We start from the raw sequence: 26,744 nt of genomic DNA, 5'->3' as shown, positions 1-26,744 counted from the left end.
AGTCCGACTTGCCTTGCCGAATGATGCCGCTAACACGACAAAGGGGCTGTTTGCGAGTAATCGAGACTGAGCACAGGAAAGTATGACATTCTCTTAGCAATATGTTGTCAAAAATGACGGCAAATTCAGTTGAAAGGTTTGGAATCGATAATTATCAGCCGGTATGCCTGCAGAAGACTATACTCATTTTTTCATGGACAGTGGACCCACCAAGCTGCATGTACTTCCAATAGAACTACCCTCATCTTCAGGTTGGAAGATCCCTCAATCGGAAACACAAACGGCGTTTATCCACCATCCGGTCAGATGTCCCCTCAGCTGATGGGAAACTGTTGATGACGAGCAGTCTTGGCAATAATGTCTACCTTATCAAGGTGATACTTCAAATGCTCTGGAGCAACCTTCTCTTGCCACGTCCCATGCATGATGCACCTCCGTCCGACCGGGAGGTAATTTCAATTACAAAGTGTTACACAGATTTTGCCCGTAGATAAATTATATCTAGATACGCGCTCTGCTACTACGTCACGATCCCGTAAGTCCGCGTGCTCCATCAATTACAATTCCTACTAGACTAGTGCGAAAGCCCATCAGTGACCACCGTAGTAGCTCATCGAGCTACAAGAACACCGAAAGCGAGGCTTCTTGTGCGATGCTCGGCATTCGGGCAATATTGGTAATTGCTGAACGTTGAACAGCTAACTTCTGAGGTACCTTTGCTGCTATCATTTTGAGCGGAATACTCTCAAACCTACCAGATTCCAGAACACGTTCGCAAGGATTACACCCACCTTCCGACGGCTCGTTTGACAGCAGTACACGAGCTACAAATTAACCACAAACTCAGCAGCCAATTTATTCAATCAATGATCACCTGGTTCCCGAAACAAGTTCATTCTTCTGCGCTTGTCACTGCGATACCACGCCTGGACCCTGGGCTCCACTGGCATTCCAACATACGGCACAACTAGGCACAGATAAGAATGTGTTTGTGTTACATCTCCATGGACAAGTGCGGACCGTGACTTATAATCGTCCTTCCCTTGATCTCACACCTGATATTCGTGTAACCCTGTCGCCTTTGTCAAATTTGTTCATAAAAACGGAGGGGCAGTGCGGTATAGTGGCGCATCAAGGCAGGCCACTTTTTCTCTGGATGCCAGTCAAGCATGCGACTAATCAAGCAAAAACTTTGATCTTCGCTGTCTATCTTTGTTATCAGTACAACATGCCGTGAATGAATGGCATGTGAACCAGACGCACCGTCAGAGTTGAAATGGGACACCAGTCTCAATGTCTCTTCCGACAGCTCCTGCTCTTGGGGGCGCCCAACAAGATTGATGGGCATCACAGGGTGCATTTAGGTGGTATATTTTCCGCGTTCAAGTTGACAACGCCATCAATTAAACCATTCCCTTCCAAAAGATTCCGCGGCTTTGGTACGCCATTTCAACGCGGGAATACAGTGCAGGAACCCCAAAAACCATAGCGCCGAGGTCAAGGATTGTTGCTTCTGGTACGTTATAGCAGTAGGTTAGATGTGATGCGTAATGGTCTTCCCAGATTCAGCGACCAAAGAGCAGAATCCAATCTCTTTGGTCGGCCAGGAGACAAGTCGGAGCACCCGAATTCGTTCGGAGATAAGCAGATAGGGTGAAAGGAGGACTTTGCGAGGAAGCATATTTTCAGTTTTGAAAACTGGTAGCGCACAGGGAAAGGGGTGCAGTCATGGCGCGTCAACCTACCTGTACGTGTAATGATGCCGATACTTGGGCCGACCCGGTGAGAAGGAACTGAACCGGCTGTCAGATAGATGCCGTCATACAAACATCGCTGGAGCAATCAAATAATCCAGGTTCATAAATGAGACGCACCTTTAAAGTTCTTAATTTAAATAATCATTCATTGGTCTGACATGGCTGATTTTTATATTTTTCATCGCGGTAATGCACCAAGAGAGTGTCAACTCGGTGTTGTGCTCCTTCTTGCCGGGATCGTATTCAAATAATTTTTCCCTTCGAAACATTGGTAACGAAGTTCAGCTAGTTTGGGTTGCAGCCAGTGACCACATACCGACGAGGGTTTCAACTGAGCTATACAATCTATCACCTGTTGCAGGGATCACCCAGCTCTACTGAGAAGGTGAACTTCTCATGACAATCCGATCTTCTATCTTTCTCAATAGGGAGCGAAGCCTGCGTGTTTCAATGACCCGGAGGACACACGGAAAGCTTAACATAGGTCAGAAGTGTCTGCGACGACTGTCACAGACTTCCGAATAAACAGATCAATTTACTCAGCTCGGACTAGAGCCACGAAGTGAAGTGAAGGCAATAAAAAAGCCCACCACCTTGTATTTTGAGGACATCGTCTGCCCTCAAAATAACATACGATGAAAGCGGCTGTAGAAAGCTGTAAGACCAATACGTTTAGTGAGATCTCCCTCACTCGAAAGCGAAGCATTCCAGGATCTGGGGGATTCTGTCTGTGACACGCTAACCATGATAAGGATCGGCACGTCAGCATCACTCTAAAATGTCCAAAGAGGTTCGTCAGGCAAGATCATGCGTGATTTCATATGTAGAGACCGGATGGTAAAATATACAGATGTATATGCGGGAATGATGATGCTTCGAGTCCTATGGTACAACACATGAAACAAAGAAGGAGAAAAGGAATCGGAGGAAAAACAAACACGCAGCGTAGATTATACAGCCACTTTTGTGGCCATCACCTCCTTCCTCAACGCATCGCACTTCATTTCTTGCCCTTCAGCATGCTCAATCGTCTTTGCGAGTTTCTCCTCCCTGTTCTGCAAGCGCTGCTCCATGCCGAGTACGAGAAGGCGGATTTGTTCCACCTGCGTTAACGTAGCTTCAACCGCCGCTTGAGAGACAGGCACGGAGGCAGATGAATCAGAAGTGCCTGACTGAGGCGTCGGCGTCCCTCGAGCGAAGACGGACCCCATTACAGCGCGAGCTGCGAATGTTGAAGAAGATGGCGCGATGTCAAGCGCACTCTGGAAGCAGATCAGATACAAACGATTGATGATGTCGAGCAGAAGTGCATACCTGCCAGTTCTCGCCCGCAAGTTTGGCCAAGGCTTGCTCCAAACCTTTCTCCCTTGTCTTCACCCTACGACAACATACCGTCTGAAGTGAATAATAGGCACACAGATATGCACGCACCTGTCCAGTTCTGCCATGCACCTTTCATTCTCTCTCTGGGTTCCCTGCAGAATTAGATCCAGATTTTTATATTCCTTCTCTAGCTCCTGGATCCTTTCAATGGGTGGCCTCAAAGCAAGTTGTTGTTGTAGCGTCAATATCGTTGATTGAAGCTTTATTAAGACCAAGTCAGCTCATTTGCGCTGCACATATCGTCGCCCTCGATTGATTAAGCTGACCTTATCATTCTCGCGGTCTTTGTCTAGGAGCTGCCGTCGCAGTACATCTTCGATAGCTTCGTCCCCCTCACGAAGAATGCCGAGATCGTCTGCAGCTAGTACAAGAGATGGCTTGATTCCGTAGTTGCGCACACTCTGTGCACGGCGCATGTTTGCCATCTCACATGCAGGTTGTGGTTTAGCGAAAAACCACTTGCGGAGACGCGTGTTGACAACAGCATGCACGTGACTGACGCGTTGCCGATTCAGAGAGTGATTTGTCCTCAAGTGCTCAGCAAGTCACGTCGAATGTTCGCTGGAGCTACAACCAGTGGACGCCCTAAAGCACAAGAAACATCGAGATTAGACATCTTTGCTTTACATTCCAATTATTCTCATGTATTGAGTGCATCCAGCTCGATATAATCAAATACAAAACTGTTACAACAACAGTGAACGGGAAGCTATCATGCAGGATAATTTAGGTATTGGGTGATACGACCATCTGAAAGGTAATTCCCTGCGGAAAGTCCTGGGATTCTTTGCGGCACGTCCTAGGAATTACGCTGGTAGCACAAACGAAGGCGAGAAAATAGCTGCGAAGTCGATGGCTGTGCGATTCGATGAGTGTGAACGCTTGGAGAGAAGCTTCAGTGGCTAAGAAACATTGGAGTCAGGGACTGCGGAAGCTCGCTGGACGCGCTGGTGTGGAGAACCGCCTCATCTGCCTAGTGACGTCTTGATCACGGACGGAACTTGCTCCAGTGGTGAGAAGTGGCGCAGACATCCTATGAGTAGCACGGGAACCTTGTTTGCTGCCGCCTGAATCTTCAACGTCTGCTACGTTACTCATCTTCCAAAAGGCCCTTGTTACAGCATGCCGCAGTCTTGACCAGATTCGTTTTGATGGCGATGCACGAGGAGCCCTAGGTCCGGGAGGATCATGACTCATGGATGGAACAGTATCACGCAAGTCGGGCGCAATGGTTGTATTGCCATTGTATACGGGAAAATTCGAGACATTGAGACCATAGCTCACGTCACAGTTCAAGGGTTGTCCCGGGAAGGAAGACACGTCAGCGAAAACCAGAGGAGAAACCGGAGACGACTGTGCAGCTGACATGGAGTGATTAGCTGAATTCAACTTGGGAGATGATCGAGCAGGATAGATCCCTGGCTGTCCAAAGGAGAATGATGGCCTAAACATGGCGTAGTACGACGCTTGAGATTAGTGGATACAATGACAAGTAACGGGAATCCATACTCTTGCGATGTGAAGTAGTGAGCGGTCTCGAAGGGAACATTGGTCGTGCTCGCTGTGGATGACTTTCTGCTGCTTTGGGAAGCAGAGACAGCGAACGGCCCCATAGGGCTATCGAACATTGTAGAGAGGGAACCAGGGCTCGCGAAAGCTTCTCTGCCTTCCGTGATGGGGGAGAGATCCTTGTTCGAATGCTTGAACGTTGTCTCCTGTAGCTAAGATGATCAGGCATAGTTGTTGATTGGCACGTTGATATACCGGTTGGTCCGGACATAAGGAATCCTTAGGATATTGGATTGGTAATCGAGACGGAATGATGCTAGAAACCTGCTGGTCGTCTGATGCTTGTCGGGTTTTCAGTACGCAGAAGTCATGGGCGGGGCTCTTGACAGTCATTCAACATTTGCGCTCTAAACAGTGCTGAAAATAGACTCACCTTGGAGGAGAATTGTCTCCTTACGCGCCTCAGTCCAGGTCGAGGCGTGGGTGTAGGACTCGCATCATACATCTATACAGCACAAAGTTGTCCTCGTTTCCCAGCAACACATTCTTATAGCTCACAGTATTATCCTTTGGTCAGGGAGCAGAGATAGCCATCAAAACTCAGACAGAGGGCAGATGTATCATTGTATGCGCACCTCAACGGACTTAAGACGAGAGTACACATGTTGTCGGACGCGGCTCGAGAGCGGGGAACAATGATCAGCGAGAATATCATCAAATTCGAAATCTTGTTCATCTTCGACATTGAAGGGAGAAAACTGCTATGTCATACATGACTTAGTTGAAGACGAGTATGACAAGAATATGGAGAATTATTTGTTACCGTGAATGATGTCTCTTGGACGTGCGGCTGCATTTTTCTGGCCACCGAGCTGGGCGACGTAGTCCACAGGATGTCTGGAGCATATCGATCCGATAGGCGTCAGTGAAATAGTTCCATGCCATTCAATTGATCGTCACCAAATCTTTCTTGATGAACTTTGAACAGGGGATCTGGAGGTGAGGGTGTTATCTCGAAGGACTGCACCATGTTCAAGTCAGGTCCAGTTTCTACACAACATCAAAGCACCGACAGGCTTGGGCTTGAGTATGAGCTTAAGGATCCGCCGCGTGTTGGTGAGACCCATAACTACCAGGTGGGTGTGGTTATGGCCAGCTGCAGCGGTACAGGAGGCGGTGAACTATTAATTAATGTGGTTGCCGCAACCGTGGGGTTCCTTAAACTTGTCACAGTACGTGTACGTAGTGGCTACTGACAAGGGCTAGAAGTGATAGAAATGTCAGATCTCAGCCAGTCCGGGGGACAGCAAAGTTTAAAACCCCGCTCGATGTTTGCAACAGCGCCCGGATCACTACAACTTCATGCAGCCGCCATTTTTTGAATTTGTCAAATGATCATGGCATGCACATGTACATGATGCTCCGCCTCAACTCTGCCCGCCCATCACCACTAATCCGCCCCCTGCCCGTTTTCTTTTCCAGATTTGGAAGGTTTTTGCCACTGGTGGCAGCAGTGAGCAGGCGTAAGAAACGGTGACGAGTTACATTTCCAGAGATGTCCTCAAAAGTTCCGACTCTATGCAGACACAACCGCCTCGTTTTTCAATCTCATTGCTTCCGCTTGTTGATAGCTGTGGGCTGTGACCATATTAGCATGCTCCTTTTCATTACCCTAGGATGATCCGAACATTCTCAACCAACTATGACATCCTCAGATTCCTCACTCAATTATTCACATGATCCTTGCAACATCCCCAGCAACTAGTATCACATCCTTACATGTGCAGACACGATCAATCAATATTCCGTTGCTCCAGCAAGTGGAAGCCTGGACCCATCAGGACCCAGCCAGAACTTTGTCCGATTCCGTCATAAGCGCTGACCCTATCTGTGACGGTCATGCCCAGAACATCGAGCCTCGTCAGTTTAGGCACTGTTGGGACTGCTGCCCGCATGGGAGACAGTGAGTTCTTGTCGGTTCTTGCCTTCTCGCGTGACATACTGTCTGACAGCAGTGCGATGGGGTTGATGCCTGAGGGCGGTGACATTCAGGCCGTGCTTCGCAATATTCGAAAGCCTGGAATGCTGTTCTTGAGCCTTGCAGCCGGCTCGTGTTGGCTGCTTCAATCACCGGGGCACCTACAAGGTGCCTCTGCTGTACAATTCTGACGCCCATCAATGAATCTATAGGTAAATTCGATGTGCTGCGAGTCGATTCTGTCCCATTGATCTCGGCCCTGCGCATCGCAGCGCGGTGTGGATACCACATGCAAGCTGTGCTTCCCTCCTTCATAATCCGTCAGGACTTTGCAGCTACTGCATTGTTTCGTGACCTCCAGTACACATCTTACTTTCAAGTGTTAGTTTGTATCCCTCAGCCATATGTCAAGCTTCGTCCCTCACCCTCTCGATGATTGCCCTCTACCCTTGGAGCCGAGCCACCCAGAACGCCTCCAGGACCCCGAGACGAACATCTTGATCAGCGAAATGCTACAAGTCGCCGTGTATAGTATGTGCCATCTATTTTCATTCAGCTCGTACCGATGATTTCCCAAAGCCATTCTGGCGACACTTTATTTCGTCATTACTCTGCTGTTTCGTTCTGCGACAGACTCGGTGCCAGATCGACTCGGTGATACCCTCCCAGCCTTGGGTGAAGAGGCAAGCCACCAAGAACAATCCCAGGACCTAAGAGAGACACAACTCAGTGAAGTGCAACAAGTTGTTGTTACTGGTGTGTGATATCTATCTCTGTTCAGCACATATTGACGACTTCCCCCAAGCCATCCACGCAACTGATCTGTCTCTTGGTCTCCGACGGATCCCCTCTGGCTTTCATGTGGTAGTAACGGTTGATGGTGCTGAATATCAGACAAGCAACAAAACTATACATGTAGACCAGTATGCCGTCGAATGGAACGAGCGCATAATTCTGTAAGTTGTCCTTGATCCCGTCTTTCCTGCAGGCACTGAGAAGGACTCTAGGCCATGCGAGCCATCTTTTCTAGTTCGGGTCAGCGTGCATGCCTCTTTTGAACTGGATCCCACGCTCGGTCATGGAGAAGTCCTTCGCAAATTCAATATCTCGGTGGGAGAATTACTGGATCGCAGTGAAAACTCACGTCGTCAGTAACGTCTGTTGTAAATCACGCCTGGCAGATGTTGACGGGTATCACAGCTATAATCTTTCAGCCCAAGCAGGGGGAAGTCGCATCCCCGTGCACTTCGCTGTTCATGACAGTGGGGCAGCGACGATCTGATGATAACGACGCCGCAGTTCTTGAACCGCTTACCGCCGTGAGTGATCAATACCAGTCTGATATGCTGATGCTGAGTGCTTGTAATGTGTAGCTTACGTCCGACGACATGCGTGCATTAGTAGGAAGGACGGAGGCCGGACATAGTCTTCTTGCACGATACCGAAGGACACAGAACACTAGGGATCTCGACCAATCCATAACGCACTTTGAACGTGCGTCTGATCTGTGCCCCATGGATCATCCCTGCCGCCCTGCAGCGCTGTTCAATCTAGCTGCGGCGAAGTTTGTTAGTTGCCAAGTAAATGGAACATACCTCGACCTGGACATCCCCATCTCTCATTTTCAAGACGCCCTTGACTTGCGTCCTCCTGGTCATCCTGACCGACCGATCACTCAGCTCCATCTTGCCACTACCCTGCTGTCTCGTTTCGCGAAACGGGGATCTCAAGTCGATGCTGATGCAGCCAAGAAGTTACTGAGTGAAGTCCTCGACGTTTGCCACGCCAACAGCCACATTTCCAGAGCAGCTTTGCTTGCAATCGACATATCTGATCTGCATCGAGCTGGAGCCATGGATGAACACGATGTTGTGCAGATGCAGCCCGCTGCATCCATGCTTCCGTTGTCGCCAAATCAACTTGGTCATCGTGTAAAGCGGTGCTTGCAGAGAGATGATCCCCACGACTTGGATGAAGTGATCTCCCTTCATTACGATGCACTGCGATACTACGATACTATGCATGCTGACCGAGGGCAATTGCTATGCAATCTAGGCACAATGCTGGTAACTCGCTTCGAGCGTCGAGGCGATAGCCAAGACCTCGACGAGGCCATGACGCTACTCAGGGAAGCGCTCGATTTGTTCCCAGTTGGTCACACAAATCGGTCCACGGTGTTGGGTAACCTTGGGAAGGTGCTCTCTACCCGCTTCAATCACCGAGGTAATGACCAAGACTTGGATCAGGCTATCATGCTTGACAAGGATGCGCTGGCTTTGTGTCCAGTCGGTGACCCAGATCGGCCCATGTCATTAAATAACCTTGCGAGCGGGCTCTACACCCGCTTCCAGCACCGAGGCAACGACCAAGACTTGGATGACGCTACCATGCTTCACAGGGATGCGCTGGCTTTGCGTCCAGTCGGTCACCCAGATCGGTACATGTCATTCATTAACCTTGCAAGTGTGCTCTCCACCCGCTTCAGGCACCGAGGCAATGACCAAGACTTGGATGACGCTATCATGCTTGACAGGGACGCGCTGGCTTTATGTCCAGTCGGTCACCCAAATCGGTCTTTATCATTAAGTAACCTTGCGAATCAACTCTCCACCCGCTTCCAGCACCGAGGCAATGAGCAAGACTTGGATGATGCTACAATGCTTCACAGGGATGCGCTGGCTTTGCGTCCAGTCGGTCACCCAGATCGGTCCATGTCATTGAATAACCTTGCAAATGTGCTCTACACCCGCTTTAAGCACCGAGGCAATGACCAAGACTTGGATGACGCTACCATGCTTCACAGGGATGCGCTAGCTTTGTATCCAGTCGGTCACCCATATCGGTACATGTCATTAAATAACCTTGCGACTGTGCTCTCCACCCGCTTCCAGCACCGAGGCAATGGCCAAGACTTGGATGACGCTATCATGCTTAACGGGGATGCGCTAGCTTTGTATCCAGTCGGTCACCCATATCGGTCCATGTCATTAAGTAACCTTGCGGGTGTGCTCTCTACCCGCTTCGAGTACCGAGGCAATGACCAAGACTTGGATGACGCTATCATGCTTCACAGGAACGCGCTGGCTTTACATCCAGTCGGTCACACAAATCGGTCCTCGTCATTAAATAACCTTGCGACTGCGCTCTTCACCCGCTTCCAGCACCGAGGCAATGACCAAGACTTGGATGACGCTATCATGATTCACAGTGACGCGCTGGCTTTACATCCTGTCGGTCATCCAGATCGGTCCAAGTCATTAAATAACCTTGCGATCGCGCTCTACACCCGCTTCAAGCACCGAGACAATGACCAAAACCTCGACGAGGCCATCACGCGTCTTAGGGACGCGCTGGCTTTATGTCCAGTCGGTCACGCAGATCGGTCCAAGTCATTAAGTAACCTTGCGCTTATGCTCTCCACCCGTTTCCAGCACCAAGGCAATGACCAAGACTTAGATGAAGCTATCATGCTTGACAGGGACGCGCTGGCTTTACGTCCAGTCGGTCACCCAGATAGGTCCGGGTCATTACATAACCTTGCGAATGTGCTCTCTACCCGCTTCGAGCACCGACGCAATGTAGAAGACCTCCACGAGTCACGAGAGAATCTCTGCTGTGCATTGACTCTGTTGACGCAACATCATGATCCTCGTCAAATAGGGGCTCATGAATCGCTAGCTAAGGTTTATCTGTCATTCCATCGATCACAATTTGACGGCACTGGTGAGGACACTGACGGTCTGAATGTTGTCATGCATCATCACAAGGCAGCAGCGAATGTTGTCTCCGGAGGTTTGCGACTTCGCCTGCAAGCAAGTCTACTCTGGGTTCGCGATGCCCATCAATATTCACATGATACTCAACTGGAGGCTTATGCGACTTCCATGGAACTTCTGGACGCTTCCATGTCCGCGACAGCTTCAGTATCGTCTCGTCACAATTCCATGAAGGACTTCCCAAATACGCTTGCCATAGATGCCGCATCATGTGCTCTTCGTAGCGGTGATGTGTATCGCGCTGTCGAGTTGTTGGAACAAGGTCGGACTGTCATCTGGACCCAGATGACACGACTCCGCACGTCTCTTGATGGCCTCCTGGAACACGGCGATCATGCAGTGGCGCTGACGAAGAAATTCAGACACCTTAGCTCCCTCCTTGATAAATCTCCTGCGAATCATCTGGAAGAGACCACAAGAGTCAATGTAGAAGCCGAAGCAAGCCGGTACCGACGTCTAGTGGAGGACTGGAATAGAGTTGTAGAAGAGATTAGGAAGATTGAAGGCTTCTCTCGCTTCCTACTTCCCCCCTTGTTCTCCGATCTCCAAGACGCAGCTCGTGATGGACCTATTGTCGTGCTCGTTGCAAGCAAGTCGTCTTGCGATGCCATTATCATCCCGCACAAGCAACCTCCGATCAGCATCAAACTCCGTATCAGTTTGGAGAAACTCCAACATTTAGTGGTCAAACTCCAACGAGCAAGTCAACCACAGGCCGCTCCCAAACTCGCTCCCGAAACCACTCCAAAACCCGCTCCCAAAAACACCCACTCGGCCCTGATGAAAGCTTTGACGGAGTTGTGGGATGACATTGTCCGCCCGGTGGTCGACAATTTGGGCAGATTTGCACCACCAGGTTCCCGGATATGGTGGTGCCCAACGGGTGCCTTCAATTTCTTGCCGTTGCACGCTGCTGGCGAGTACAGGCAAGGTGGACAGTTGCTTTCGAAGCTCTATATCTCTTCATGCACACCATCGCTTACCGCCCTGATCAAGGCTCGCAGAAGTCATGACAGATCCCTGTCAGTGCCCTTTGCTGCCATCGGTCAGGATCACCCAGCCGGTCATTCATTCACTTTGGAGTGCGTGGAGCCTGAACTAGAATTGGTGCGGAGTCTTTTGCCCCCTCCTCCGGCTGTTTCCTTCACCAAGATAACGAGCGTTGATGCAACGAAATCGAGAGCATTGCGTGCATTGCGAGACAATACCTGGCTTCATTTTTCGTGTCATGGAACACAGAACTATACAGAACCCTTCAAGTCGGCCTTTCTCATGCGCGACCACCCGCTTTCACTCCTCGATATCTCACAAATGGATCTGTCTCAGCATGAATTTGCCTTTCTTTCTGCATGTGAAACCGCAGTCGGTGACTTTCGTACTCCTGACGAAGTCATACACCTGGCGGCTAGTCTACAATTCGCTGGGGTACAGAGTGTAGTTGGGACATTATGGGAGGTCAGTGATAGTACGGTGCAGCGCTTAGTCGAGGCATTCTACAAGAACTTGTGTGGGGATGGCAAGATGAATTCCAAGCGGGCTGCCCGTGCGCTGCACCGAGCGGTCCAGTCGTTGGCTAGTGACAAGGACATGCCATTGGAGCAGCGCATAGTGTTCATGCATATTGGCATATGATCAATTTTGTGCGTCCTTCCACCTCGTTGATTAACGCGTTTTTGACACAATCTGACGACATCGCGTGTAGCATCCAGCCATGACTACCCCGTAGCCTGTTGCCAAGAAGATACTTTTTTTTTCGCTATTTCAGACTTTGAGACTGTATAAGTACTTCCAGGATCCCCGTTAGGTACACCTATAATTCCGACTTGTATTCTCCAGCCTGTTGCCTCAGAATCAAACGTGATCGCTTCTAATGTGCAATGGGGATTCGTGTGTAAGAATGAGGAAGTTGTACCATTGGTTCATGCCATTGTGTCGTTGAGTGTCCCGAGGTTATGATGTCCAGGGACTGATCGCCCAGCTGGTAAGGTAGACTTTGCGCTGTTTCAGCAAACGTCACGTGCTGTGACCAACGTGTGACATGTACGTTGGCCGGACGAGTAATCCTTCTGAGACCGAAAAGTTCGGTCAAAATTCCTAAGGTAGACGACATTAAAATCCAACTACATTCACTGAGGGTAGTGAAGACAATGAATATCAAAACCAAAGACCTTTATGATCAGTGCTGAAAGCTAGGACATTAATTGACAGTTGATGTAAATCAGTGCCGCCGTGAGACACTGAATCGCTCATTGACAAACAATGAATTTAATGTTGGGGTGATAATCATTGTCTGATCCAAATTCATTGTCATATTCAAATTTGTTTTTTGTCAAAAAATAAAAAAAAATAAAACCCCTAATCTTTGCCACTTGCCTGGTTTGAACTCACAACTCCCGACCATGCAAGCTCAGCTGAAATCCCATAATCAATTCTCACGCATTTGAGCATTACTTACCACTAGACTACATGTCCTTGTATATATCTATGCAGCAATTGATATATATACCATACCCATGGGACTTAGAATAAAATATGATAATCTACTCATACGATAAATATGGTACACCGTGGGAATTATTCCGATAAAAATTAAAGTTGCAGTCCTTGTTAAGGGTAGTCTATCAATCGTCTCATGACATTTTTTGGTTAAGATCCTAGTAAGTTATATGCAAAATACTAGAAAGGTGGAGTGTTCAAGAAAGTTCAGGCACACAACTAATATTGCTTATTGCAGCCGTCCCTAGGAATAAATATAAGTACAAAATCACTCCTTATTCTCCTTAGCTGCCTCGGTCACTGAATTTGTTTGCTAAGTACATTATGGAAAAAATGGGACTACGTGATTTGCTAATGTGATTCAGTGTCCTTAAAATTTTGACAATGAATTTCGTACCCTTACATGATCGAGGGTAAAATTCAATGTCCCCAGTTGTCAATGAATGCAAGTAACCAGAGATTAAGTGACACTGGGAGTGAATTCAACACATTCATTGCCACTGTCACTTAATTTAATGGTTTTTACTTCCCACAGTGATTTTGAGACACCATTTTGCACAACTTATTGCACTTTCCTTATCCACTTTCCAAACATTCTTTTTGCACCAATCTGTTCCTAAGACCTCTCTAGATAGCTTGATGGTCTCAAATTTTCTCAAAACTGAAATTTAAGAGAGCTATTTCCACTTTTTCTATATGTTGTATTTCATCTCCAAATACATTTCTGACGCTATAGGCGGAAAATAAAATATTTGTCCCGTAGATTTGGCCACGTCATGTGATACCACTTTAACCATATATGGTATATTACATAACACCAGGCTGTGCCACAATCAAGGTAAGCACTACTGGTGCGTAGTCAGTCATAACCATACTCCTTTGATACTCCTAGTACTTTAAGTGTGGATGTAGGGTAAAATAAAAAGCTTATTGTTTTTTAATTTTAATTTTTTTGATGTTGTCAAAGTGATTTTCGAGGCAAATAGTTATTTTGGATTTTCGAATTCTGAGATTTGGCTGTGGGAACAGTCACGTGATCACATGGCGGCACTAGTTGTATTTCAATGTCGTCTACCTTATTATAGACAGTGTAGATAAACTACGAACTTCGAGTAAGTACTACTGTACTTGTAAGTAAGCTAGTGTAGTTTGATGATTATGTAGATGTGTATGTATTGTAGTATAATATGCAGGTAATAAACAAAATTTACCTAGATCAATATGTGCTGCATCGAGCTCGGTGAAGAGCTCTGAAAGTGTCGCTCCGGACGTCGCTAAGTTAGTAAGTTACGGCATGTGCGGCGGCAAATTTGGACTCGGTGGAACTCTGATTACAGCTGTAGACTAAAGAATACACATATTCTCTCTAAACATGGAGTGAAGAAACAATCAGAAACGGATGATTTGTAGCTAGAGCTATCCTCTACAACATATCCGTCTCTGATTTTTTCAAACCAGTCCCATTACCCTTTGTATACATGATCAATACTTTTGTAACGCTTTATCACGCTTTATCACATGACGTTTGCTGAAACAGCGCAAAGTCTACCTTACTGCCGAACGAGATGTAAACTGTGACATAAGTGTCGCAGGCTAGAAATATGTAAGTGACTTTCCTGCTTATCCTCAAGTGCGCGCAGATACTGACGGAATGCATACAAGCATTGTTCACGTCGTCCTCGTCCTCTTCGTGTGCTTCAACTAGTGGAGGCGGGCCAGCTTGCTCGGTATTAGTGGAATAAGTCGGATCAAAAACCACACCTGCACCCGGCTCATCTTCATCACTAGACTCAATAGGCTCCAGCCCAGGCAAATAATCACTCTGCCCCTCTACGCCATGAGCCGGCACAAGATGGACAGGCACACAAATCAGATTTGCATGTTAAGGCTGAGGCAGGACGATCACCATGCGCCGTGCAGGCTGAGAAGGCCTGTTTTGCTCTGAAGATGGGTACCAGTTGAAAAAGAGGCTAGTGTAAGTCATCTGCAGACCTGATATGAAGGGGTGTTGTCTGTAGTTGTACTTCGCGACGCAACAGACAGACAGACCAGGGCGGGGTGGGGCCTCCGCAGTGAGATTACTGATTCTGGGATTACAATAAATAGACCCTTGCGCTGAGAGCTCATGCGTGGGTGGGAGACTTACGGTTGCGGTTGCGTCTTTTTTGTTTGATTCTCGAAGGATGAGATGGCATCTAGATGGAGATCCCTGACTTGGTGAGTACTCCCATGTCCTTGCCCAAGGAAGATACATGGGCTGCGCAAACAATGAGTCGATGATGTAGATCAACATGTGGAACTCACCAGCAACGAAGTTACTCAAACGCGTCCCAGTTGGTGCATGGTAAATCTTTCATGCCTAAGTGATAGCCCAGTCGATTTCATCTGGTGTGTCCACATTTCTTGTAGCATCTCTTCTTCCGCGAGACATGCAGCCAAGGAGCATTTCTGGGATGTTGGCGGGAGTAGTTATCGACCTATGGGTTTGGTTGATCTGAGCCCTCCAAAGAATGAAATGAGCCATAGAAACGTGCGCGCGGGGGGTCAGCTGAAGCTATGTTGATGGGAAAAACAATATCCTAACCCAACCTTCCTGCCACTTCAATGTTCCAGCGTATGTTGAGCGTACGAAGTAACTTTCAGTGCTCGATTCCGTCCCTCCCCTACACCATCAAGGACAGTGTTGCATTGACTCTTCGTCGTAATCAGGCGTTTCCCACGCAAGTATAATGTTGCTATCAATGCATTGAACACTCAATAGCACTGACGCACACCAATACAGAATCAACCTACATGAGAAAGCCTAGATCAAGATAGTGACCGCGACATTCGTCCCCGGTATCAAACAATATGATGTCAACGTCGAAGTCCACAAAACTGCCTTCCCATATTTAGGGAGTTGAAGCGCTTGGACAACTATGACAAGGGGGGCTTTGCGGTGCAGGAATGCTCGTACGGCAAGTTCTCTAGGACCCTTCAGATTCCTAAGGGAATCAAGGTGAGTACATCAATCGTCTAAATTACATGTGGTGATTTGGTGCTTACTGTTATCTCATCGTCAATCTGAGGAATTTCACCCGAAGATGGGGAACGGAGGCTAGAAATAAATGAGTCTCCCGCTTATCCTCTAGTGCGTGCAGATACTAACGGAATGCACATAAGCCTTGCCAATCTCCGACAAGCTCTGAGGAACCAGGCACTTGAGTTAAAATACTTGCGGTAATGGATGTGGGTGCCCCGTTGAGGGTAGTGCCTGTGCCGATGGCAGCAAGACCACTCACTAGGTGATCATCTTGCTTTATACGATGACTGCTGCAAATTGACCATTCAATATGCTGATGACATGACAGAATGATAGTGCTAACAGCTGACGGACTGGTCAGGTTCAGTTCCACCGAGTGTGAGCATACTGCCCGGGGCAGCGTTGATCTGAGTGGGTTGGTTGACATGATGTTCGAGGTAGAAAGAGAACAAGGGTTTTGAGAGATCTATACGGGATTGCCAGAAAGGGTTAGTCTGGAGAGCAGAAATCCAGGTAAACCTGAGACCCATGATACCTGAGAGTCCATTGTTGATCAAGCCAGAGGTGGTGGTAGTAACAGCGGCTATGGTCAAAATAAGGTTAGGTCTGAATCTGATTAAGTCTCCGATAGACATACGGAGTTCCCGGGACATTTCGAAGGTGGCGCTATCTGGGGCGATAGTACCTTGCGCCGATCCTGAGCCATAATCAAATGTCAAGGAGGGAGGAGGATGCAGTCTTGTACTATGTCGATGATTGTGAGGGGTCAAAGTCGAGTACATCTGATCTGCAAGTGTCGAGCACAAGATTGAAATTATGTGGTCTTCACAAAACCAATGTTTACGGGTATTGCTACTTGAACGTACTGAGTTCCAATGCTCACGACACCTGATCAGCTGGAATCGTTTCCCTAATACGACTATTGTCAATTGTGTGAACTATATGAAGGCTCGAGCTGCGAACCTCGTTTGTGATGGGAATTGCAGCAGTGCTTGTTGGCTTTGAATTCATGCTCTTCACGTTCAAATTTGTTGCCTTATAAACATACTTCTTCCGCGATGCTTCCATGGCTTTTGGTAAGTTTGGGGCTCGTTTGGGGGACTTCGTCGCACAATTGGGGCATGAACAACGCGTGAATTTGGTTGGTGAGCAGCATGAGTGCATGAGAGGAGTACGATGGCTGCAAGGGGGAAAGAAATGGCAGAGGAAAATAGCGAGGAATCTCAATCCCGCCCAAACCTAGTGGCCATACACCCATACTAGTTGGCTTTACCGTCAAAACGAGTAACTTAATTTGAAGTCTTCTACCGTGTTTAGTTCAGGAAAGAGCGGCTACTAATACGCTCGCGAGATCCTGTCTGAGTTCGAAACTTAACCTGACTCGCGGGATCTGGTCTTCCCATCCGATATAAAGTCGTCCGCTGGTGAGTGTCATTCTGCTATATACCGGAGGTCCCTGCCCCAGTCTGTCACAAGTACTGATTCGGTCCATGCGAGCTGTCGAATGATCTCTGCACGTGAGCGTGCCCCAAAAAATGTGAGCCGAAAGTACACAACTTGTATGCAGTGTGTCGTCTCGTATCGCATTACTCTGCCAATCAAAAAAAAACGACATGGATGTAGCATGTCGAACAAAAGGTGAAGGAGTCCGATTGCTGCCATAGAGCAGATGTATAGTCTGCAGGCCCAATTGATGTGATGGGAGTATCTGGGAATCATCCATGACATAAGGAATCGAAACCCTGAATAATGAACGTACATTAGATTTTGCAGAAGGAGAAGAAAAATGAAATCAGTTACCTCTTCACGTTCCTCTTCATCAGGAGACACGCAGTCCTAAAACAGAGACCACACAACTCATTGTCAACAAAATTCTAGACCTTGTAAATTCTTTACGACATATTGCTCTGTTGCCTAAAACACATTTTCATTGGTGTTAATAAACTCGTTGTTGTTCAGTCCTTGGGGCAGGTTGCGTGCTGCCTCGCGGGGTTACATACCCAGAAGGTGGACGTGGGCTCGCTTCTCGAAGTTCGGTTGATACAGCACGGCCTTTGGAACACAGTTGTGGGCGTGTTACTAATATCCAGATCTCGCATGTCGATGACGTGTGATGACTTCTACGCCAGTGAGAAAGGGATCGTGGAGATATCTTGTTTGCTGCTCTTGCACTGCCATGAGGGGCCGAAGTCTCTGGCATCGGTAGTAGCATGTTAGAAATTTCAAATTAATAGAATAGATACTACCTAGGCCTGCGCCTTGAGAGTTGACTGTACATGTCTCGCAGTTGCATAGTCACATGGAGCAATCGATGTTTTGAACACATGAGACTGATTTCAAAACTACTTCACCAGACGTGTTGCGACGATGCATGATTTCCTTAGCAAGTCACGTCACCAACGATCTAGAGCTACAACAACAGTGGACGCCCTGGAGCATAATTAAGACAAATTGAGAACACACATGATAAGACCATCTAAAAGGAATTTCCCTGCGGAACGAGCTAGGAATTACACAGGCAACACAAACGAAGGCGAGAAAATAGTTGCCAAGTTGATGTCCGTGCAATTCGATGGGTGTGGAAAATGTATGGCTGCAGAAGTGCCAGAAAGTCAGAGATTTGGCCGGTCTGGGACAACGCTGTTGAACTTTGTACGGGTCAGAGTTTGGGATACTTACCACGGCGCGAAGTTTAAACTCCGCTCCCTACGCTTATTTTCAACCGACTATAGACGTGGTCATTCCGTTGCTCGTGCAAGTAGAATCGACCATCAGAACTTTGTCCCATTCCGTCATAAGCGCTGAGCATATCTTTGAGCCCAGAACAGTGAACCTTTGTCTGTCTAGCAAAGTGTTGGGACTGCTGCTCGCATGGCAGACAGTGAATTCGTGTCAGTTCCTCTCTTCTCGTGTAACATACTGTTTAACAGCAGTGGAATGGGGTTGAAGCTTGAGGGCAGTGACATTTGGGCCGTGCTTTGCGATATCCAAAAGCCTGGAATGCTGTACTGTTCTTGAGTCTCGCAGCCTCCTCGTGTTGGCTGCTTCAAGCAAGGGCACACCCACAAGGTGGTTCTGCTGTACAATTCTGACGCCCATTAATGAATCTGTAGATAATTCAATGTCCTGCGAGCCGCTTCTGCCCCATTGAACTGCATTGCAGCGTGTTGTGGATGCCACGTGCATGCTGTGGTTGCCTCCTTCATAATCCGTCAGAACTTTGCAGGTACTGCATTGTTTCATGGCCTTCATTACACATCTGACCATCAAGTGTTAGTTTGTATTCCTCAGTCATATGTCAAATTTTGTCCCTCATCCTCTGGATGATCGCCCTCCACCCATGGAGGAGCCGAGTCACTTAGAACGCCCCCAGGACCCCGAGACAAACCTCCTGATCAATGAAATACTACCAGTCGCTGTGAATAGTATGTGCCGTCTATCTTCATTCAATACATAACAATAATTTCCCAAAATCATTCCAATCACACTTTAACCCTTGACTACTCTGCCGTTCATTTCGCGGCAGACACCGCGGCAGACCCACTCGATGATACCCTCCCAGCCTTGGGTGAGGAGGCAAGCCACCCAGAACACCCCCAGGACCCGGGAGAGAGATACTTCCACGGAGTGCAACAAGTCGTCGTCACTGGTATGTGATATCAGACTCAGCTCCGCACATATTGACGACTTCCCCTAAGCCATTCGCGCAACTGATTTGACTCTTGGTCTCCGACGGATTCCCTCTGGCTTCCATGTGGTAGTAAAGGCTGGCAGTATCGAGTGCCAGACAAGCAACAAACCTGTACGCGTAGACCAGGGTGTCGTCGAATGGAATGAGCAGATACTTCTGTAAGTTGTCCTTGATCTCGTCTATCCTGCAGGCATTGAGAAGGACTCTAGGCCATGCGATCCATCTTCTGTAGTTCGTGTCAGCGTGTATGCCTCATTTGAACTGGATCCCATGCTCGGTCAAGGAGAAGTCCTCCGCACATTCAATATCTCCGTGGGAGAATTACTGGATCGCAGTGAAAACTCACGTCGTCAGTAACGTCTGTTGTAAATCACGCCTGGCATATGTTGACGGGTATCACAGCTATAATATTTCAGGCCAAACAGGAGGAAGTCGTATCCTCGTGCACTTCGCTGTCCATGACAGCGGAGCAGCGATGTTCTTATGGAAATGATGCCACAGGTCTTCGCCCCCTTACTATCGTGAGTGCTTAATCCAGTCCGACGTTCTGATGCTGAGTGCTTGTGATGCGTAGCTTACACCCGACAACATGCGTGAGTTAGTACTATGGACGGACGCTGGACATGGTCTTCTCGCACGATACCGAAGGACAAAGAACACTAGAGATCTAGACCAATCCATACCGCGCTTTGAACGGGCCTCTGATCTGTGCCCCATGAATCATCCCTGCCGCCCTGCAGCACTGTTTAATCTAGCTGCGGCAAAGTTTGTTAGTTGTCAAGTTAATGGAACGTACCTCGACCTCGACATCCCCATCTCTCTTTTTCAAGACGCCCTTAACTTGCGTCCGACTGGTCATCCTGACCGACCGATCACTCAGCTCCACCTTGCCATTGCCCTGTTGTCGCGTTTTTCGAAACGGGGATTTCAAACGGATGCCGATGCGGCCAAAGAGTTACTGAGCGAAGTCCTCGACGTTTGCCATGCCAACAGCCACATTTCCAGAGCAGCTTTGTTTGTAATCGAGACATGGGCCCTGCATCGAGCTAGAGGCATGGATGGACATGATCTTGGGCAGATGCAGCCCGCTACATCCATGCTTCCGTTATCACCATATCAACTTGCTCATCGTGCAGAGCGGTGTTTACACAGAGATGACCCCCATGACTTAGATGAAGTGATCTCCCTCCATTACGGTGCACTGCAATACTACGGCACTATGCATGATTGCCGAGGGCAATTGTTGTGCAATCTGGGCCTGATGCTGAACACTCGCTATGATCGTCGAGGCAATAGCCAAGACTTGGACGATGCCATCACGTGTCTTAGGGAAGCGCTGGATGTGATCCCAGTTGGTCGTGCAAATCGGTCCTGGTCATTAAATAACCTTGCGAATGCGCTCTATGTTCGCTTCAAGCACCGAGGCAATGACCAAGACTTGGATGAGGCTATCATTCTTCACAGGGACGCGCTGGCTTTATGTCCAGTCGGTCACTCAGATCAGTCCATCTTATTACACAACCTTGCGAATACGCTCTCTACCCGCTTCCAGCACCGAGGCAATGATCAAGACTTGGATGACACTATCATGCTTCACAGGGAAGCGCTGGCTTTACGTCCAGTCGGTCACCCAGATAGGTCTATGTCATTAAGTAACCTTGCGAATCAACTCTCCACCCGCCTCGAGCATCGAGGCAATGAGCAAGACTTGGATGATGCTGTCGCGCTTCACAGGGATGCGCTGGCTTTACGTCCAGTTGGTCATCCACATCGGCCCTCGTCATTGAACAACCTTGCGAATGTGCTTTTTACCCGCTTCGAGCACCGAGGCAATGATCAAGACTTGGATGAGGCCGTCATGCTCCACAGGGACACACTGGCTTTGCATCCAGTTGGTCATGTACATCTGTCTGTGTCGTTAATGAACCTCGCAAATGCGCTCTCTACCCGCTTCCAACACCAAGGCAATGACCAAGACTTGGATGAGCATCAGTAAATTCACACATTACTCGGCGCTTGCTTGCTTAAAATTCTAAATATTATTCCCACCTTTAATTGACTTATGTACACTTATTCACTTGTGGCCCTGGATTTCACATGTACGAAAAGTAAGCACGTGACACAAAAGCGCCGGAAAGGCAGCAAGTTGAAGCACACAAGTAAAAGCGCGTGAAAAGGCATACAATTGAAAAAAGCTGAAAAGCTGAAAAGCTGAAAAAGCCTAGAGTGAACAAGTAAATTACAATATAGTAGTACTACTAGTATCATAGGGCACACTGTTAGAGATGGGACTTGCTTTCCAAAAAGGGAAGACGGTGAAGCGCCCGTCTCGATACCAGCTACTACCGCTGATCAAACACCAACGACTCATTGATATCAGCGATCAACACGATCTCGAGTGCAATGGGCCCCCAAGATCCAGTACGTACTCCAGCTCGTTATGATATTGACCCTGAAAATGTTTGTAGATGTTAGTAAGGTACACTGGGACCCGCAAAACAACACATACCGGTGTGTATCGCGGGCAAGGGCGGATGCAAGGGCAGAGGCAGCCAGTAGCTCAGGTGGCTCAGGTGGAGGCCCCACTGGGGTTGTGGAAGAGATTGAGGAGGTGGATGAGGCGTAGGAATCGAGGAGATGGAACACCCCGCTCGAACGTAGCGTGACGCTGTTTCTGCAGACGATGGTGAGTAAAATAGCTCGTAACTGACGAGTTGTGAACTTACCGATTATTTGAAGGTGTTGTTGCGGTGATGCGGCATGCCAATGCGCTTGTTAACGTAGTCGACCTGTAAAAATTGTATCATCAGCGTACATGAATCCGTCACGAATGACATATGCTCACCAAATTCTTCGAACGCTCGCCAAATTCCTCGATCGCTCGCTTGTGAGTGATGGTAGGTGGGGAGGGGGGGTCCAATTGTGCTCGCTAAATTCCTTAATCGTTCGTTTGTGAGTGATGTTAGGTGGGGAGGGGGGGTCCAATTGCACTCGCCAAATTCCTCGATCACTCGCTTGTGAGTGATGGTAGGACCGACACGAGGAATACGTGCAACAGCGCGACCAGTACCACAGGACTCAGCGGAAGTCTGGTGACCGGCCTTCTCATTGACAGCGCAAGCCTGACGGCTGATTGGTTCACGGGATTCGAAGCTAGGGGTACTGAAGGTGTCCCGTTATTGAGGACCCATACCCCAGGACTCAGCGGAAGTCTGGTGACCGATTAGCAACAGACTGAGGATTGAATTGAGGACCCATACCCCAGGACTCAGTGGAAGTCTGGTGACCGGCCATCTCATTGACAGCGCAAGCCTGACGGCTGATTGGTTCGTGGGATTCGAAGCTAGGGGTACTGAAGGTGTCCCGTTATTGAGGACCCATACCCCAGGACTCAGCAGAAGTCTGGTGACCGATTAGCAACGGACTGAGGATTGAATTGAGGACCCATACCCCAGGACTCAGTGGAAGTCTGGTGACCGGCCTTCTCATTGACAGTGCAAGCCTGACGGCTGATTGGTTCGCGGGATTCGAAGCTAGGGGTACTGAAGGTGTCCCGTTCGGAGCAGGGGACTCTTGAGCTTGTTGTGTACCACGAAGATCGCAAACTCAGTGTGTTGCGAGTCACGCTCGTACTCTGGAAGCAGTTGGAGTTCTGATTCGATTGTCCTCGAGGGGGGCTTGTCAAAGGCGGAGACACCGAGTGTCGATAAGTTGAACATTCTATCGGGGTTGATTTGACCATTAGCAACGGACTGAGGATTGAATTGAGGACCTACCTATGTCACGTGTGGCGGTCAGGACGCTATCTCGAAGGCATGGTGATCAGCGTATTTGTTGACATAAAATGAACGGAAAGAATCATAGGAATGATAGAACTTGAGGGAGTGAGGGATGTACTCAGAGCCGTAGACAGGTATCAGGTGTGCTGCACGGTAGACCGTCTCAATATGAATGACAGCGAGGTTCCGGGAGCCATCCTCATGAAGACTTGGACAGACCATCCACATGCCAGTGTCTTCATCGGCACAATCACCAATCTTGTCGAACCATTGGATGAGAACGCATGAGTATACTTCCCAGTCATGTTTGAAAGAAAAGAAACATGTCACTCTCGCGATTTCGAGTCCTCGCATTCCTTCAGCATTTGAATCAGTGTTGATGAACACACAATCATTGCGTGGGTACTCGTTCCTCCAGAGTGGGCATGCACGGACGTGTTCGCGTCGCATGCCGCCAATGCCACTTGGATCGCTGGGAGCATAGAATGTTGCAGCAGCCGAATTGAAGACCTGGAGCTTGCCTTCATGTCTAGGGCAGCTAGCGGCTGGGACATCTTCGAGGTCGCGAGGATCATTGGGGTAGAGCTGAGAGAACAGAAAGTGTCGAATGAGACGTCGCAGATCCGGAACAGCGACTTCAAGTGCCAATGCTGCTACTGTATGTGCCCGTTTTCGTTCTGTGTGACACAAGTGAGCTCACAGCTTGGACATTGCGTGATATTACTTACGAGGAGTTTTGGCAAGCGATACATAAGCGAGTACGGTTGGACCATCAACTATTTCACTGTCGTCGGTATCGTTTTCTGGTTGCGGTTCAATGGTATGGGCATCTGGTTGTGGCGCGGCGATAGCAGGTGCAGCTAGTCTATCTTCATCTGCCGCTGTATATTGCTGATAAGTATACAAGGAGACAATCAGATATAGACAACTTACCAAGAACGGCCAAAACACTTGATAAAACAGTACCAGTCAGCATCCCTCGCGCATCGAAGTCCACTCGTGATGCTGTGAGCTTGTCAAGGCGTTGATTGGTCACAAGCATCTGACCAAGAGCATTGTGCTTGCTCGACCACCGCCAGGGCTCCTTTACCGCCTTGATATGTTTTGATTCCGTGATTGAAGAACATAGGCCATTTGGGGCACCGAAGAGTCGTATCATGTCTGTGTAATGAGTCATCGAGTGCTGGCGGGGGAGCGAGAAGGTAGGAACGACAACATCAAATATCTTGCGATAGCGATGAAAACGATGAAGCGCGTCTTGAATCTGATTCAAGGTATCTTCGGTTATGACATTGCGCCGCACAAGGTAGCAAAATTCTAACAATGCGCGGAACGCACGCACCATGTCTTCAGGTACGTGGCCTTCAATAGCCGGAAGAAAGACCTTCATGAGCGCTTTTGAATCATCGCCTGTCCACTGTTTGAAGTCACGGCCTTGAGGAAATTGTTGTAAACCTGAGAATGATGCTACAGCAGCAACTCTGACTTATTGTTAGAGAATGAGATTGAGCCAGCGAGCGAGGTGACATACCTGCGATCTATGTCGCTCATGATCTCGTCCGCCCTTCTGGTACCATGCACAGCCTTGAGGTACTTTGCTACCCAGTCGACGAGATGATCTTTGAAAGCGCCTTTTATTAGCTGGTGGAGGAGGTCGAACGATAGCAATTCATGGATGTCAGCTCGGGGGAAGTCATTCATAAATGGCTATACAAAACAAATTAGTGTGGTATTGAAGAGCGGCCGGTTCTGCTCACAACGAGATCGCCAATGATACCATATTCATCCCACAATATATCCCTGTGTAGTTCATTGACCATGAAATCGGTATGCTTGCGACAGCGGTACGCACCACCACTATCAAGGTCTGTTCGAAGTGCGATACATCTACAAGTATTGTCAGTATGAATGGACACCAATTGCAAGTTCTCATACTCACTTTGGGCACCAACGTTTAACAATGCAGGATAACACCAGTTGTTCTTCGTAATCTGCAATGTAGGGTCCTAAGCTGTATATAATGCGTCGAAAATGACCGTCTCCACAGCGCACAACCTCATACTCAGTCATCGCAGGTTTCAGGCTGGAGAGAATTGTGGATAGTGAGCTGTGGAATAGCTGACGACGAAATATCCGAAACATGTCGTCTTTAGCATACTTCTTGTCAGCTGGGGTGCCATTCAGATGGGGCATAATAAAATGTAAATAATTAGCACACATACTTTTGGGTATAGCGAGGAAACCGATGATAACAAGAGCATCTCGGTGAGCGCGCCGTGCATTGTTGCGTACGTTACCGATCGAGGCATAGAGTGGATAGTATTCGTTGTTACCAGTGCCAACAGAGACAGTAGTCTTGTCACTACCGAGAATGATTGGGACTAAAGTAGATCCACGGGTTTCTGGATCTTTTGATATGGCATCCTTTATAGAACATTAGCATGTCCCGAGAAATAATAGTGATAGATTAAATATGTACCGCCTGATGCCATGCCCAATCTCCAGACATAAAGTCTTTCCATCGGCGCATGTCGTCCGATGCATTATACTCACGAAATGGCACATAGTCAATTTCGTCCTTGTAGGTAGGGTTGGCCAATATGTTGTGCGCCATCTCACGGGGATCCCTATACCAGACCTCAAATTCATCATCCATCCACGGCGGGACAACCTCAGGGCGTTCTCCTGTGTATTGAACCGAGAAACATTGCCAGGGGACGTCGCCAAGTTGTGTCACATCAATGACGTTGTGTAGATCTTTGTGATCGGTGAATGGAGGGGTGTCATGGTGTTTTGCGAGAGTCGCAGCCATTAAGTCGCATAGGAAATCCAAGTTGTTTGTAGACATGTGGCACTTTTTGAATGTGAACTCTGCCATCTCAAATTCTGTTCTATTGTGATATGGACTCCAATCAACAGGAGACTTTGGTGGCACAGGAGTTGGTGGGGTACCATACGGCAGAAATGCTCCCTCGGCCGTGCATGGTCGTCCTAAGGTAGTAAATCTGAGTCAAAAACAGAGTACTGACAGATTGAAGGGAACTTACCGTTTAGCATTGAATGGTGGGTATGATAGTAACGCTCACTTGCATCAGTGAATTCTGCATCAGTATCCTCGTGAATTCGCTCAGGGAGTATGGGAGGCAATGACTGGGGTGGCTGTGCGAAATCCGGAGGGGGTGGTGAGAAACCCGGAGGGGGTGGTGAAAAGTCTCGATGGTGGGGTGGTGACTGAGATAGTAGGGGAGGATCCTGCGGGGGCAGTCCTGAAGCAGGTAAAGTTGGGTGGAGCGCCCGCATGTGTTGGGTGCGACCTGACTGATTTCAAAACCAGCGTGTGCAGGCTGGAGCTA

The 26,744-nt window shown here is 48.3% G+C and overlaps 7 protein-coding genes across 7 annotated transcripts; 2 read left to right on the top strand and 5 right to left on the bottom strand.

Annotated features, from left to right (window-relative positions):
• Nucleotides 1-2,473: 2,473 nt before the first annotated feature.
• On the bottom strand, nt 2,474-3,598 carry DEU56DRAFT_797292 (uncharacterized protein). Its single transcript, XM_041352936.1, has 4 exons — nt 3,407-3,598; nt 3,189-3,340; nt 3,072-3,135; nt 2,474-3,019 (listed from the first exon to the last, which is right to left on the bottom strand). The coding sequence occupies exons 1-4, from the start codon at nt 3,563-3,565 to the stop codon at nt 2,708-2,710; spliced, it is 687 nt and encodes a 228-aa protein (XP_041209742.1). The 5' UTR covers nt 3,566-3,598; the 3' UTR covers nt 2,474-2,707.
• Nucleotides 3,599-8,681: 5,083 nt separating this feature from the next.
• On the top strand, nt 8,682-12,035 carry DEU56DRAFT_885687 (TPR-like protein; the record flags this gene model as incomplete). The annotated part of the gene is made up of 1 exon (XM_041356190.1): nt 8,682-12,035. The coding sequence occupies exon 1, from the start codon at nt 8,688-8,690 to the stop codon at nt 12,033-12,035; it is 3,348 nt and encodes a 1,115-aa protein (XP_041209741.1). The 5' UTR covers nt 8,682-8,687.
• Nucleotides 12,036-15,865: 3,830 nt separating this feature from the next.
• On the bottom strand, nt 15,866-16,633 carry DEU56DRAFT_941340 (uncharacterized protein; the record flags this gene model as incomplete). Its single annotated transcript, XM_041358919.1, has 5 exons — nt 16,559-16,633; nt 16,276-16,504; nt 16,044-16,211; nt 15,945-15,996; nt 15,866-15,883 (listed from the first exon to the last, which is right to left on the bottom strand). Exons 1-5 carry the CDS (start codon nt 16,572-16,574, stop codon nt 15,866-15,868), a joined length of 483 nt encoding a protein of 160 aa, XP_041209740.1. The 5' UTR covers nt 16,575-16,633.
• A 3,598-nt stretch (nt 16,634-20,231) lies between these two features.
• Nucleotides 20,232-21,599, top strand: DEU56DRAFT_941337 (TPR-like protein; the record flags this gene model as incomplete). The annotated part of the gene is made up of 1 exon (XM_041358918.1): nt 20,232-21,599. A coding segment is annotated over one exon (1,368 nt), but the record flags the coding sequence as incomplete, so codon positions are not given.
• Nucleotides 21,600-21,988: 389 nt separating this feature from the next.
• Nucleotides 21,989-22,906, bottom strand: DEU56DRAFT_941326 (uncharacterized protein; the record flags this gene model as incomplete). The annotated part of the gene is made up of 6 exons (XM_041358917.1): nt 21,989-22,064; nt 22,122-22,286; nt 22,339-22,401; nt 22,458-22,541; nt 22,604-22,774; nt 22,833-22,906. The coding sequence occupies 6 exons, from the start codon at nt 22,904-22,906 to the stop codon at nt 21,989-21,991; spliced, it is 633 nt and encodes a 210-aa protein (XP_041209738.1).
• A 500-nt stretch (nt 22,907-23,406) lies between these two features.
• On the bottom strand, nt 23,407-26,203 carry DEU56DRAFT_734588 (uncharacterized protein; the record flags this gene model as incomplete). Its single annotated transcript, XM_041348392.1, has 7 exons — nt 23,407-24,047; nt 24,343-24,872; nt 24,923-25,098; nt 25,149-25,278; nt 25,331-25,559; nt 25,614-25,815; nt 25,871-26,203. 7 exons carry the CDS (start codon nt 26,201-26,203, stop codon nt 23,407-23,409), a joined length of 2,241 nt encoding a protein of 746 aa, XP_041209737.1.
• Nucleotides 26,204-26,248: 45 nt separating this feature from the next.
• Nucleotides 26,249-26,652, bottom strand: DEU56DRAFT_705650 (uncharacterized protein; the record flags this gene model as incomplete). The annotated part of the gene is made up of 2 exons (XM_041347404.1): nt 26,249-26,382; nt 26,439-26,652. Coding segments are annotated over 2 exons (348 nt in total), but the record flags the coding sequence as incomplete, so codon positions are not given.
• Between the last annotated feature and the right edge of the window lie 92 nt (nt 26,653-26,744).

This window comes from Suillus clintonianus (genome assembly GCF_016758775.1).
Source record: "Suillus clintonianus strain FC179 chromosome Unknown DEU56scaffold_26, whole genome shotgun sequence".
NCBI lineage: Eukaryota > Fungi > Basidiomycota > Agaricomycetes > Boletales > Suillaceae > Suillus > Suillus clintonianus.
Note: the sequence above shows the minus strand (reverse complement) of the source record. Positions and strands in the feature narration are given on the sequence as shown.